General features: G+C 38.8%; 1 protein-coding gene across 4 annotated transcripts in view; it reads right to left on the reverse strand.

Moving 5' to 3' along the window:
- Positions 1-1,267: 1,267 nt before the first annotated feature.
- Positions 1,268-12,344, reverse strand: part of LOC107801551 (TATA-binding protein-associated factor BTAF1) — a 34,821-nt gene continuing 23,744 nt past the window's right edge. For all 4 annotated transcript variants that reach the window (XM_075253163.1, XM_075253165.1, XM_075253167.1 and 1 more), the window contains 15 exons: positions 11,828-12,253; positions 11,235-11,678; positions 11,015-11,134; positions 10,458-10,940; positions 8,425-8,963; positions 6,663-7,155; positions 6,505-6,573; positions 6,104-6,208; positions 5,793-6,017; positions 5,468-5,728; positions 5,337-5,386; positions 4,222-4,331; positions 4,067-4,149; positions 1,955-2,164; positions 1,268-1,808 (listed from right to left, as the gene is read on the reverse strand). In XM_075253163.1, the coding sequence (XP_075109264.1) occupies positions 1,638-1,808; positions 1,955-2,164; positions 4,067-4,149; positions 4,222-4,331; positions 5,337-5,386; positions 5,468-5,728; positions 5,793-6,017; positions 6,104-6,208; positions 6,505-6,573; positions 6,663-7,155; positions 8,425-8,963; positions 10,458-10,940; positions 11,015-11,134; positions 11,235-11,678; positions 11,828-12,253 (3,789 nt within the window). In that variant the 3' untranslated portion in view covers positions 1,268-1,637. The remainder of the gene's footprint in view (positions 1,809-1,954; positions 2,165-4,066; positions 4,150-4,221; positions 4,332-5,336; positions 5,387-5,467; positions 5,729-5,792; positions 6,018-6,103; positions 6,209-6,504; positions 6,574-6,662; positions 7,156-8,424; positions 8,964-10,457; positions 10,941-11,014; positions 11,135-11,234; positions 11,679-11,827; positions 12,254-12,344) is intronic.

Raw genomic sequence — 12,344 nt, forward strand, 5'->3', positions numbered from 1 at the left:
TATCTCTTCATCAACTACTTCTTGTGATTGTGTGGTGATGGTGAAGCTTGTTGACACCTGTCAACCACATTTATCCTTACAATAATCCTAGCACCATCACTAGAATATCAAGAAGATACAGTTCCACATGTTGATCGTTCAAGATGAAAGAAGGAGCTATTTGTACCTTGCTAGGCACAAAATTAATCATATAGCTAACTGAAACATCACTAGTTTACATTTTAATTGACCACATTTAATTATGCTCTCAACCTTGTTAAAGGAATCGCTATGAGGAACAATAATAGTTAATGTTGACATCAACTTAGAGTGCCATTTTCAATATTTTACGGTCTCCACCCACTCACCCATATAATCACCACCTACAACGATATTGTCCCCCATATTTGGCAAATAGAATCAACCTAATAAATTAAAAATGGTCGATGACCAGTTATAACAGAATTAAATCTAGGAAAATGTCTAAGCAACGATAGAAAGCTTTTTACCACTTATGAACAAATCGAAAAATATATTACTTACAATGAACGGCCAACATAATGTACTCACAAAATGATCGACAAATTGAATCTTGGGTAGGATGGAGGAAGCTTGGGGAACTGAGATTTGCTACCTATGGAGCAAAATCAGAGCTCAATCAAGCAAGAAATTTGACTGGAAGCATTGCTAAGGCACGCCGAAAGCATGGGATTTATGGAGGGAACTGACTCGATTTCTTTTCATTTTTTGGCAAAATATAGTTATTTATATTTTCGGTGAGTAAATAAACCTTTCAGTTTGCTAATCCTAATTCTCCCTAACCTTAAAAATGGGTCATTTTGCAAAGAATAATAACTAACGGGTCAGTTCACCAATTGAGCTTGTATGACTGCATAAATTTATATACTAACCGACTCTTAATATCTGATAATAACTAACCTACGAATTACTTTTACTGCCCAGGTGATTCATTTCAAATGCTATATTCCTACTTCACATCGAGCTCAATCCAAATAATTTTGAAGTTCTAATCCAGTTCTCCACCTTGTATACAGATTGACCAAACTTTCCAACTCATGGTCAGCTTCACCTAAACGAAAGGAGAGTGACTGATGGGGATTAGCAAGTGTCACTTACATTACCTACTTGAATAAAACTTTAACATTAAAATATTTGAAAATAATCAACCATGCAGTCAGTTGAAACAGAAATCGCAAAATGTTGGAGAAACGAGCAAGCATTCGAAAACGAGATTAACAGAAAAATAGAAGAAAGCACGGGTCATAACTTCATAATGAAACCGATATTCATCTCGATTGCATTAATTTAGAAAAGTTGAATGTATGTACATAATCCAATTTACAATATCTCAGCTATCCTAACGGGGGGCATCATCAGCTCCATCCCACAACTGTGCTCCGCTATAAACTATTCTATGTTAATGGCGTCCAAGAATATAATTGCCTGTCTAGAATTATCACGAGAAGAAAATGAAACAAAATAAAGAGGGAAAAGGGAACTACCTCTAATCGACAAAATTTGGGCTGACTCAAAGAATGTACACTTTGTACATGGAATGCAGAGCTGCATCTCATCCCCTCCCTGCTCTGCATACTCCAATCCAATGTATGCAGAAGCATTGCAAGAAGCTCAGATAATTAACCATTAAGCTTTGCTAAGAAGTGGCTCAGGTTATACTCTTCCGTGTATTGTGATTGATCCCACAGCTCCTCCAGTCCTCCGAGAATGGCTTTTAATCCCTTCCCGCTACGTGGCAAGATTGAGTCCACATCAGATTTTTCATCGGTTCTTCTGGATCTACTGGCCCCCTGAGAATAACCAGCATTTGTAAGTTGTTGAGTCCCACATTGGTTGAGGATCCATTTCTTAACACAATTTAAACAGCATACATGCATCTCAAATTCTAAAGATATCAAGAGAGACACTACAGATCCAAAGCTGAAAGTTAAATCACCTTTTTGCTTTCAGCCGAAGTAAATAGATCAAGTAACTGGTCTGTATTCATCGTTTTCAGACTTGCATTCTCTGCATTGATTACTGCATTGGCAACTGACACTTTAAACCTTTGGAGACTCATCACTTTTTCTTCCAATGTTCCTCGCATAATGAGACGATGAACATTTACAACTTTTCGCTGGCCCAATCTGTGAGCTCTATCCATAGCCTACAAAAGGATATAAAGAAGTTATCCTGCCTTTCTATATCATCATCTTGAGCAAGCAGGACATGAGAAGATTCAACAACAATGGTTGACTAAAATCAAATCAGCAGAACACCAACTACTGCAATATCAATACAACACATCTAACGGCTCAACACAGATAGGTATTATCTCCACGAAGTAAATCAAAATACCCAAAATTATCTTGCTGTCTCAAAATTTAGAATCAACAAGTACTAGATCCTCTAAAGTAACACCAAAAAGTTATCAGCACCATATAAAACTAATTTTATAGTAACTACAAAAGAAACATCTTATAGTGCCTGCTAGGTCATAAATTTTAACAGGTGATTAAAATTGGATGGTCAAGCAACAATATTCCCAGGATATGGTAAATTTTTAAGCTTTTACGTATACTATCTAAGGCATTCTTCTGGCTTCGAAAAGTAGGGATATGGATGCATAGTCAAATAAACATGCCTCTTCATACTTTAACAGACTTAGTCCTGCCTACTAAGAAGCAGAACACCTAAATAAGTACAAACTTTGCCTCCCATCAATCATCCAGAGATATTGATGACAACTAAAGCGCTAAAAAACAAAGCAAGAGGCAAGAAACATATAACCTCTATAAAAGATTCAATGGAGGGAGGTCATAGTAGACAAGTACGATTTCACAAGAGGGGGTTGGAGGACCAAGGCAATCACAACACCTGTCGGTGTGGCATGTGGAGGAGCATCATCATGAAGAATTGGGAATCCTTAAGCGGCAACATCTCTTATAGGGTGGGAGATGGAGGGAGAATCAGCTTTTGGAATCATAGGTGGTGTGGAGTGTGTCTCCTTCCCCCACGTCTTCAGAGTTTCAAACCAGAAGGAATTGATGGTCCAACAGGAGCATGATGGGGGAGTAGTATGGAACCTCTCATTTAGAAGGAACATGCAAGATTGGGAGATTGCGGAGCTCCAAGATTTATTGACACTGCTATATGGGCAAGACAGGCCTCAGCCATCTTGTGATTCTTGGAGATGGGGTTTGTGTGGCGATGGTTTGTTCACCGTAAAGTCCTTTTACCAGAGTATGTTGGTGAGAGAGGAGGCCTCTTTTCCATACTCCTCGATCTGGATTCCTAAGGCGCCCACGAAGATGTGCTTTTTTGCATGGCTAGCGGCGAGGGGAGTGATTTTGACTGCTGAGAATCTTCGAAAGAGGAGAATTACACTTGTTAGTTGGTGCTATATGTGTAAAAGCTCAGGGGAAGAAGTTGATCATCTTTTGTTGCATTGCCCTGTGTCGGCTTTGTGGAGGGCGATCCTGAACCTTTTTCGTGTTCAATGGGTGATATCAAGCACTGTAAAGGAAATGCTATATAGCTGGGCCGGTTTCCGTAGAAGAAGAAAGCAAAAGGCGTGGAAGTTCGCCTCGTTAGCTCTCAAGTGGATAGTTTGGGGGGAGAGAAATAGGAGAGCTTTTGAGGGGATTGAGTCTCCTTTTTCACATCTTAAGAATAGTCTTTTATCTTTGATTGCTTTTTGGTGCACTCATATAGCCCCTATTTGTATAGAAGATTGGGCGTCTTTTGTAGAGAATCATGTTCTGATCTAAATTCTTTACTTTTTGGTATACTTCTTGTATACGGGAGTTTCTCTCCCTTTTGATTAATACAATTTACCTTATAAAAAAAAATTCAAAAGAAGTTGGCGAGAGACTTCCCCCACCCCTACCCACCATGCAAATTCCCCTCCACCCCCTGCCCCCCAAAAACACACAGAGGGCAACTAATACCAAAAGATTATCATTGCATTTTTACTTTAACAGGGCTAAAAATAAGCCAAAAAAATTATGAGGATGGTTCTGGACCATATTCAAAAGAAAACCTGCAAGGAAAGACTAATTTTCTATACCTGGTGATCTCGCATTGGATTCCAGTCATGCTCCATAAACACAAGGGTATCAGCTGATGTCAGGTTCAAACCAAGCCCACCAACTGCAAGAAGTATTCGTACATGAGCACAGGTCTTCTACTCTAGAGAAACCATGCAAAAATGTAGAATCATACCATGTGTTGTAAGCAGCAAAACATCTATGGTAGGATCTGAATTGAAGGCTTTCACAATGTCAAAGCGCTTTTCTGGTTCAACTGATCCATCCAGCCTCAAGTAAGTAACACTGCTCAAAAAAGGAGTAAAATCTCGTTAGCTACTGAATGTCAAACCAAAGGAACGGGCTCAAGTACTTCAAGACAACCTTTGATTAACATAGGTGCATTACTGGTCCTCTAACATCTGTTTTTTCCGGTTCTAAATCGTTCACATGTGCACTAGCAAACTTTTTTTTTGGTTGAGAAGGTAACATTTGTTGCATATATATTAACTGTATCAAAACAGGTACAGCTATCCATAATTACAAGGGAAACTATTAATTGTGAAAGTTAAGATTTAACATACGAAGTCCATTTATATCCCGAGACAATCTCAAGCGTCCAAAATGATTGCAAATTAACAAGAAAATTTCCAGGTGCGATACAAAGAAGTGATGAAAAAAATTGTGTATCCTAAAAATTCTGGGGCTACAAAACAGTTGAGAACATATTCAACTCTCTTTGTCCATACTTGTAGAGGCAACATATTATGTAGCCTATAATTTGATAGTTTGTGTGCAGAAATTTAGAGAATCGGTAGATTGCAAGTTCCAAAAAATAATGTCAAACAAAGAGTAGCTCAATGTACTAAAATCAAACTGAAACCAATTCTAAAAGGTGAAATGTGAAAGAACTAAAGAATGAAAACCACAGCCTTCCCTCCCTTTATGCCCCTTCCAAGATATGCCTGCAGCTAAACAGGTCAAAGTACTGTGCCATACAAACATGGAGACTCCAAAAGGTATTTCCTATGTCTTGCTTTCTCAACAGAAAAAGGTTTAGTCAAATCAAGACCGCCGCCATAAACTGCTGCAGAATTAATGGTTAACAACACACTAGCCCCTAATATCAGAAAACCTAATTATGACAACCAAGAGTTGACCCACACGATAAACCAAGAAGTACATTAAAAGATGCCTCAACCTCCATATAAAAGTCACAGATACGTCAATGGCAATGGAAATATTGGCAGGCTATTTAGTTTACTTCAAAAGGAAGTTTGAAAGGTAAAAACAAGAAAGAACTATCCTTACCTCTTCATATGAGTGTGAAACAGGTCTCTCTCAATGATATCCAAAAGGGCCTGCACAACTCAAAGTTGAATTCCAGGTTAAGACAGGAACAGAATCAATCAAAATATAACTTCAGAAGCTAGAGGCATTACCTTATGCTGTGCAAATATCAGGACTCTGTGCTGTCCCACACAAATAGTGCCTTCAGAACCTGAGTCAACACCAATTCCACACTCCGAAAGGATCTCCTGCAAGGCGACTAATTTGGGAGAATGGTGAAGTTGATGGAGTTCTGAAACAATGTCAGAACCAGGAGGGAAGAGCTCTGACACAACAGATGAGAGTGATTCTGCAATTCTCTCCCCAAACACGAGCAAAGGATGACTACAAAGTTTAAGCAAGTACTGAAGTGCCTGAAACAAGAGAGATATTAGACCACAACCACAAAAGATATAATCATGACTATTCTCAACTTACCTGGAATACATGAGAAGATGCTTTTGGCAAATCATTTTTTTGGCTTGCATCTGATTCATTGTGCTTCACAATGCTGGAAATTTCTTGCCTCACATGTGAACCAGAAAATTGTTCGTAGAGTTTTAGCTGAACAGGACTCAGGACGCAGTACCTATCCTGAATAATTTTCTCTGGCAGATCAGATAAGACTTCATCTTTAGTCCGGCGAAGGAGAAAAGGCATCACCTGTCAAGGAAAACCATTTTCAGTTTGAGTCTAGATCAACAGTGACAAGAACAGAGGAGGCCAGATGCAAGTAGAAATGAACCCACCTGCTTGTGCAATGCTTCCATAGCAAGCACACCTGCTTCAGCATCTTTCGCTGAACATTTGGGATCTCTGGCAGCTAGTAGTGGTTTACCATAGGAGGCATGAAACTGTAAAATTAACATACAAGGTAAGTATCATATAACAACTTTTGATCAAAAGAAGTTTGTAACTAGCCAGCTCAGTTTCACTAAGCATCCACATTAGATGCTGAAAGAAATTCATGATACCCACAATCAACATGAAAGGAAATTCCCACCAACAGCTTCCCTGTGCGTACCTCTCAACCCAAATACAACTTTTAGGAAACAACAAATCGGAACAAAATCACTCAATTATTAGGCACATTGAACAACGTAAGAACTACAAAAAGTGCAATTTTAACTTAGCAAATGGTGTAACTCACTTGTCTTTCAGTTCCAAGAAACCCTGGCATAAGGAAGTCAAAAAGTGACCACAGATCCAACACATTATTCTGCAATTTGAGACAGATTAACTGTTAAGCACCCATTGAACTGTTATAAATATTCAGTTCTGGCTGAATTGCTAACAATATTAACACACCTGTATCGGTGTTCCACTCAGAATGAGTCGGTGTTGTGCCTTTAATTGTTTAACAGCAACTGTTATTTTCGACTTAGAATTCTTTATGATATGTCCCTCATCTAGAATGCAATAGTTCCAAAACAGCTGTCTAAGATAATCAACATCTTTGCGGATAACATCATATGATGTCACGATAACATTATGCTCACTAAACTGAGACCGTAGCGAAATGCGCTCTTGCGCAGAACCAACATACTGGAGGGTAGTAAGCAAAGAACCATCAATAAACTTCTCTATTTCATAAACCCAGTGGCCGACAAGGGTTGAGGGGCATATTATCAAGGATGGAGGTAAATCCTGGGAACTATTTAGAGCAATGTGCTCTGCTACATCAGAAGCCACAATTGCTGATGCTTGAAGGGTTTTACCAAGGCCCATGTCATCACATAAAATCCCGTGAAGATTAAAGCGCTTCAAAAATGCCAACCAGTTTATACCTTCTTGTTGGTACCTGAAAGCATAAGAGAAAAAATCTTAGACCAAAAAACAAACTAGCAAAAGGCTCTTCATGGATAAATTGAAATCCCCTTTCTTTTTACCCCCTCTTTTTTCAGTCTGGGGGAAGGGGGAATAGCTTAAAGAAAAGTAAATGCATTTCAAATAAGGCACCAAGGTTAAATGACTGCCCCACAAGGAGACAAATAAAAATAAAGAGAAATCAAGCTGAAATAAGAAATCTCCTCTCCTCTGCTTGAATTTGAGAGAAAAGGGGGAAGTCATCATTTTTATGTCCACTTTCACCAACAGGGGTCCACGAAAAGCAATTTTCTTCCTCTTTATTTTCTTTTCAGAGGCAAACCAAACAAGAAAGATCAACAATATTAGACCTTGTATTTCTTGCATTTCTTCCCTAGTTTCCATGCAGATGTAGGAGCAGCAGTGACTAGAAACTAGCTGACATCACATTTCTCAAAAAAACACATCTCGCATGACATAGTTATGCTTTTCTGCAACTATGCAATTAAGCAGTTGTCTGGCTGTTTAGAAACAGATGGACTGTGGACAATATGGATTAGAAGAAACTGTATAAGCACATATTTAAGAGTAATATGCTGCCCTTTATATTTCGTCAATTTTCCTCTTTATCGCTTAGCCTGGACTTTGTATGCTGGGCTGAAAACTTAGCAGATGGTCACTTCCAATAGCATGTCTTAAGTGTACAAAAGAATTCCGGGAACGGTAAGCTTGCCAAACAAAATGTTCAATTAGTTCTTTCCAGAGGGTAATTTAGGTAGCATGAATTATCTTGTATTGGGCTCAATAGCTTAGTAAATATAAAAGCAGGTACAGAGAGACCATCTAGATGTGCTTGTGTTTCCAATAGTGTGGTTCATGTATACGCCCCCCCCCCCCCCCACCCCCCAAAACTCCTCATATTGTATGTTACCAATATTCATGCTCATGATATACTTTTAAACCAATTCTTTTGGCACATCCAAATGTCTAATCATCTCACAACAAGAAAATGCACCTTACAGCATGACGATAGATGGTCATTTTGGTCCCACCATCCCTTGTTATATGGACAGAGAGAAACTGAAACAAGGAAAAAAAGAGTAGGAGAAAGAGGAACGTAGGATAGGCCTATGTGATGGGAACACTGTGATTTAGGCAGCGAGAGACCGAGATATTAGTTTTAAAGAAAAAGTCAGCTCAGCACAGGGATGTAGGCATCACATGCAGACACTTGAGAGATAATCAGTGGTTCTGGAGGAGTTACCTTCTCAATGTCACCTTTAGTTCAGTTGAGAGCTTGTAATCATCAATGTGAGAGTTGTCAACTAGCTGCTCCAAAAATTTAACATCTTCTTGACTTCGTGATAGGTGTTCGCTAAGACCAACAGGAGGAGAAACACCACGTGCTAATGGAAGTAGAGGCACAAGGGTGGCAAAACTATGTGTCACACTCTGTCTGACAGAATGATCTGAATCACTCATACACCTCAGGAGGGGAACTACTAAAAGGGGAGCATAAGGAACCAGCTCGATACCAAGTCCTTGGACAAGCAAACTAACAAGCATGCCAGCTCCTTGTTTAGAATGTACAGATGTAATGTCACCTAACATAGGCACAACATTCTGAATTACAGAACCCATCACATCCAATGTCATTGACTTGGCCATGGTTGTAATACATCTAGATGCAGCTAATCTCACGGCAATATGTGAATGACGAACACATCTGAAGATGCATGGAAGAAGAGTGAGAAGTTTTGGTCTTAACGTCTCGTCCAGCATTGGTGCAATGGAACGGACCACCTGCCACTCAAAGGAAAAAAGAATAAGAAGACATAGACAATGCTGAAGTCAAGGAGTCATGGAAGCAAGAGAACATCCAACTGAATTAGAGCACTGAAACTAATCACGTCTTTCTGAATAATTTATGAAACAATAACAAGCAAAGTGGTGGACAATGCTACCTGTCATATACACTTCTGATGAATTTGTTTCTTGCTAAAACTTGCAGTTGCTGCTTCCGACAGGAAACAAATATATAATGTCTTAGGTGTACAATTCATTTGCAACTACACCCCTAGCCAATATCAGTTAAGCAACAACACTTGTAAATTTGTTTTTGTAAACATGCGATCAAACTGCTTCACCTTAAGGGATAGACCAGTTACACCTCTGTTACTGTTCTCTGTATGGGCAACTTGCACTCATTCCATCACGAAAGTAATGACATGATTCAATCTTAGCAAATGAAATAAGCAATTTTTCTGTAGATTCAAACATTTATCAATTTAAGTTTTTTAAAAAATGATAAAACTCAGGAGATATGTGAAAGATACTAGCAAACATATAAAGGAACTTTGATCAGAGAAGAATTTTGGTTGTTGTTCAGATAGTAAGCAGGAAAAACAAAAGGAGGAAACAAAGGCCTTCAAGGAACAGAGAATGTGTAAGAGCTTATTTTTAAGATAAGAACTCCATTTCCTTCTTCACTTCTAATATTGAGCTTCACTGTTGGTCCCCCTCCTTTCTATTCCTAATGGGTTCTTTTGGGGGCTTATTAAAATAGATATCCTTCAGGAGTTGATGAAGGGGAAATGAATAATCAGATCAGAATCAACGCAGAGAAACTAAAAACCTCCTAGAAATCCCAAGCCAACGAATTTTTCTTACTTTGATTATTGAAGCTCAACATTCGTAACAAATTCGTACCACCCAAGAAGATAATTGTGAGGCATACCCATAATAATCTACTAAAAAGAGAAACTCCCAGAAGGAATTAGGTATTCAATTTTGTTTATGATAACCTAAAAAACAATATCTGCTTTCTATAGGTATTAACATCAACAAAGGGTTGTTAATCTTTTCTTCACAAAGAGGACTCATCATGGCATCATTACCTAACAGAAGGCGCAGAGGACTGAGACCAGAATAAAAGGTAGCTTCACAAAGAGAGTCATTTCCTACTACAAAAGCAACAAAACATTACAAGTATCCCCTCTGGCCCTCGGGAAAGATCTCCCAATGTAGCAAATAAAAGAGAAAAAAATAGAGCATGGTAGGTGGCTTCATTGGCACTTGTGCACCATTCAAGAGTAAGAACGAAACTTATGTATTTTGTCCATAGAACGCAGAACGTCAGATCAATCACCCATCCACCAAGTGGATGACAACAACTTTCATGGAAAGCAATTTTTTACTTCTTGTGTACCAGATTTAGTCCCTTCTTGGATGCATTTGCAATAAACATGTAATTATCAAAAGTGCAAGAAACGAAGAATTACGACCATTGGGACTGACCTGGATATTGTTAATCAAGTTCTGATAATCTTTAACCAACTCAATAGCTCGAGTAATAAGTTTTTCATCTTCTTCAGTCATGCCTTCAAGACTACAAGGCTTAAGAACTTCAACTAAGCAGTCCCACAGCTTAGGAAGCTTTTCAAACAAAGATCCACCCAATTTTTCACACAAGTACTTCAAGGCAAGTTCAGATCCACGTCTACTGATGAAGCCCTCAACCTTTAAACGATCTTCACCAGGGGAGAGCATATGAACTTTCGATTTGTGTCTATTACTGCTACTAACTGAGGATAGAAGATCTTGCTCTTCAATTATTTCGATAGAATTCAAAACTCCGGCTTGAGGTGTCTCACAAGGATCCATGCATGTCAAACTACAGAGGTTCTTAATTAACTTGTCATTTGGTCCAGGCTTCCGTCCCATACAACGATAGATAAGTTCTGCAAGAGCCTCAGCAGCCTTACATTGTAATATCTCCTCCTTCAAAAATGAACAATTATGACATGCAAATAGCAAGTGCTCTCTTTTCAGGAAATATCACATTGAACACTTACCTGTTCTCTCTTAATAGAAGCCATCAAAGGTAAAATAATTGGATTCAGTTTCACTGGAAGTTCATTCATCCAGACAACAGCAGCGGCCAGTAAAGAAGAGACGGTAATATGCAAATTATTCTGCGAGTTGTCAAAGGAAAAACTGGAAGTTAGAAAATGATGTAATAAACTTATCCAGTTAATAAGACTCCAGGTTTAGAGATTCACCCCCAAAAGTTACCTGGACGCATTTCAAATACCCAGAAGTGGTCAAAAGCCTCTGTTTGAATGTTTCTAATTCGTCCAAGCTGTTCAGCTCGGCAGATTCCTCCCCCATAGAATTAATACTTAAGAATTGAAGTTTAGATGCAAAATTTATTGCATCATCGGCGCTAAGATTTTCTAGATCAACCTGAATGGATGACAACAAATCTTTAAACATGCCAGCTGCCTCAGTCTCATAGTAGAGCTGACGAGCTTCATTGCGCATTTTATCGTACGTTCTTGAGAGTTCAATGTAAGGAAAAAGAGAATCTTTCGTAGGAAAAGCAGGGTTAATGCAGGCTAACAAATCCATCAATTGGCTCCTAAAATTACTTGAGATGCCAGCAATAACCCTGTCCATATCCATGATGCTCCTGGTTTTCAGTTCTTTAAACCAAGAAATAAGCACCATTGAAGCTACCTGATTCACCATCAAAACTCCAGTTTAAATATGGCATATAGAAAGTATTCTCAGGAAAAAAAAAAATCATTCTCAAAAAATTGGCATATAGAAGGGGAAATATAAAGGAAATGAAGATCAATGCTAAACACTTGTTTAAGATTATGCACCTGGCGTTGAACTCCAGATAGAGAGGTAAGCGCCTTCCATAAGGGGTCGATAAAAAACTGCAAAGAACCTTCACGTAACCTAGCAGCTAAAATGCCCAAGACTGTGGCAGTAACGACACGTGTATATGTAACCGACATGTCGACATCAGCACCAACCACAATCTTTCCGCTGCTGGTGGAAGCCTCTGTATTTTTCTCCAGCACAGTAGAGCCTTCACCTGAATCTGAGCATATACTTTGAAGGGAATCGTTTTCTGGTTTCACAGCTCTCATCTTTGCAGCTGCTTTGAAGTGGCTTTTGCGGGGAAGAGCTACAGGCCAAAACATTTTTGCAGTATCCAATGATGAACCATATGGAGTAGTTGCTAACTCCAGCCAAGAAGGAAAATATGCCTTTGAAGCATCTTCCAAGTCTTCTACTGGGCACTAACAGCAATTGAAATAGATATCTCATCAAACATAAGAAGATCAAATAACTAAGAAACAATTTTCTCGGCTAACTACAAAAATATTTGCT

Source organism: Nicotiana tabacum, chromosome 1, assembly GCF_000715075.1.
Source record: "Nicotiana tabacum cultivar K326 chromosome 1, ASM71507v2, whole genome shotgun sequence".
NCBI lineage: Eukaryota > Viridiplantae > Streptophyta > Magnoliopsida > Solanales > Solanaceae > Nicotiana > Nicotiana tabacum.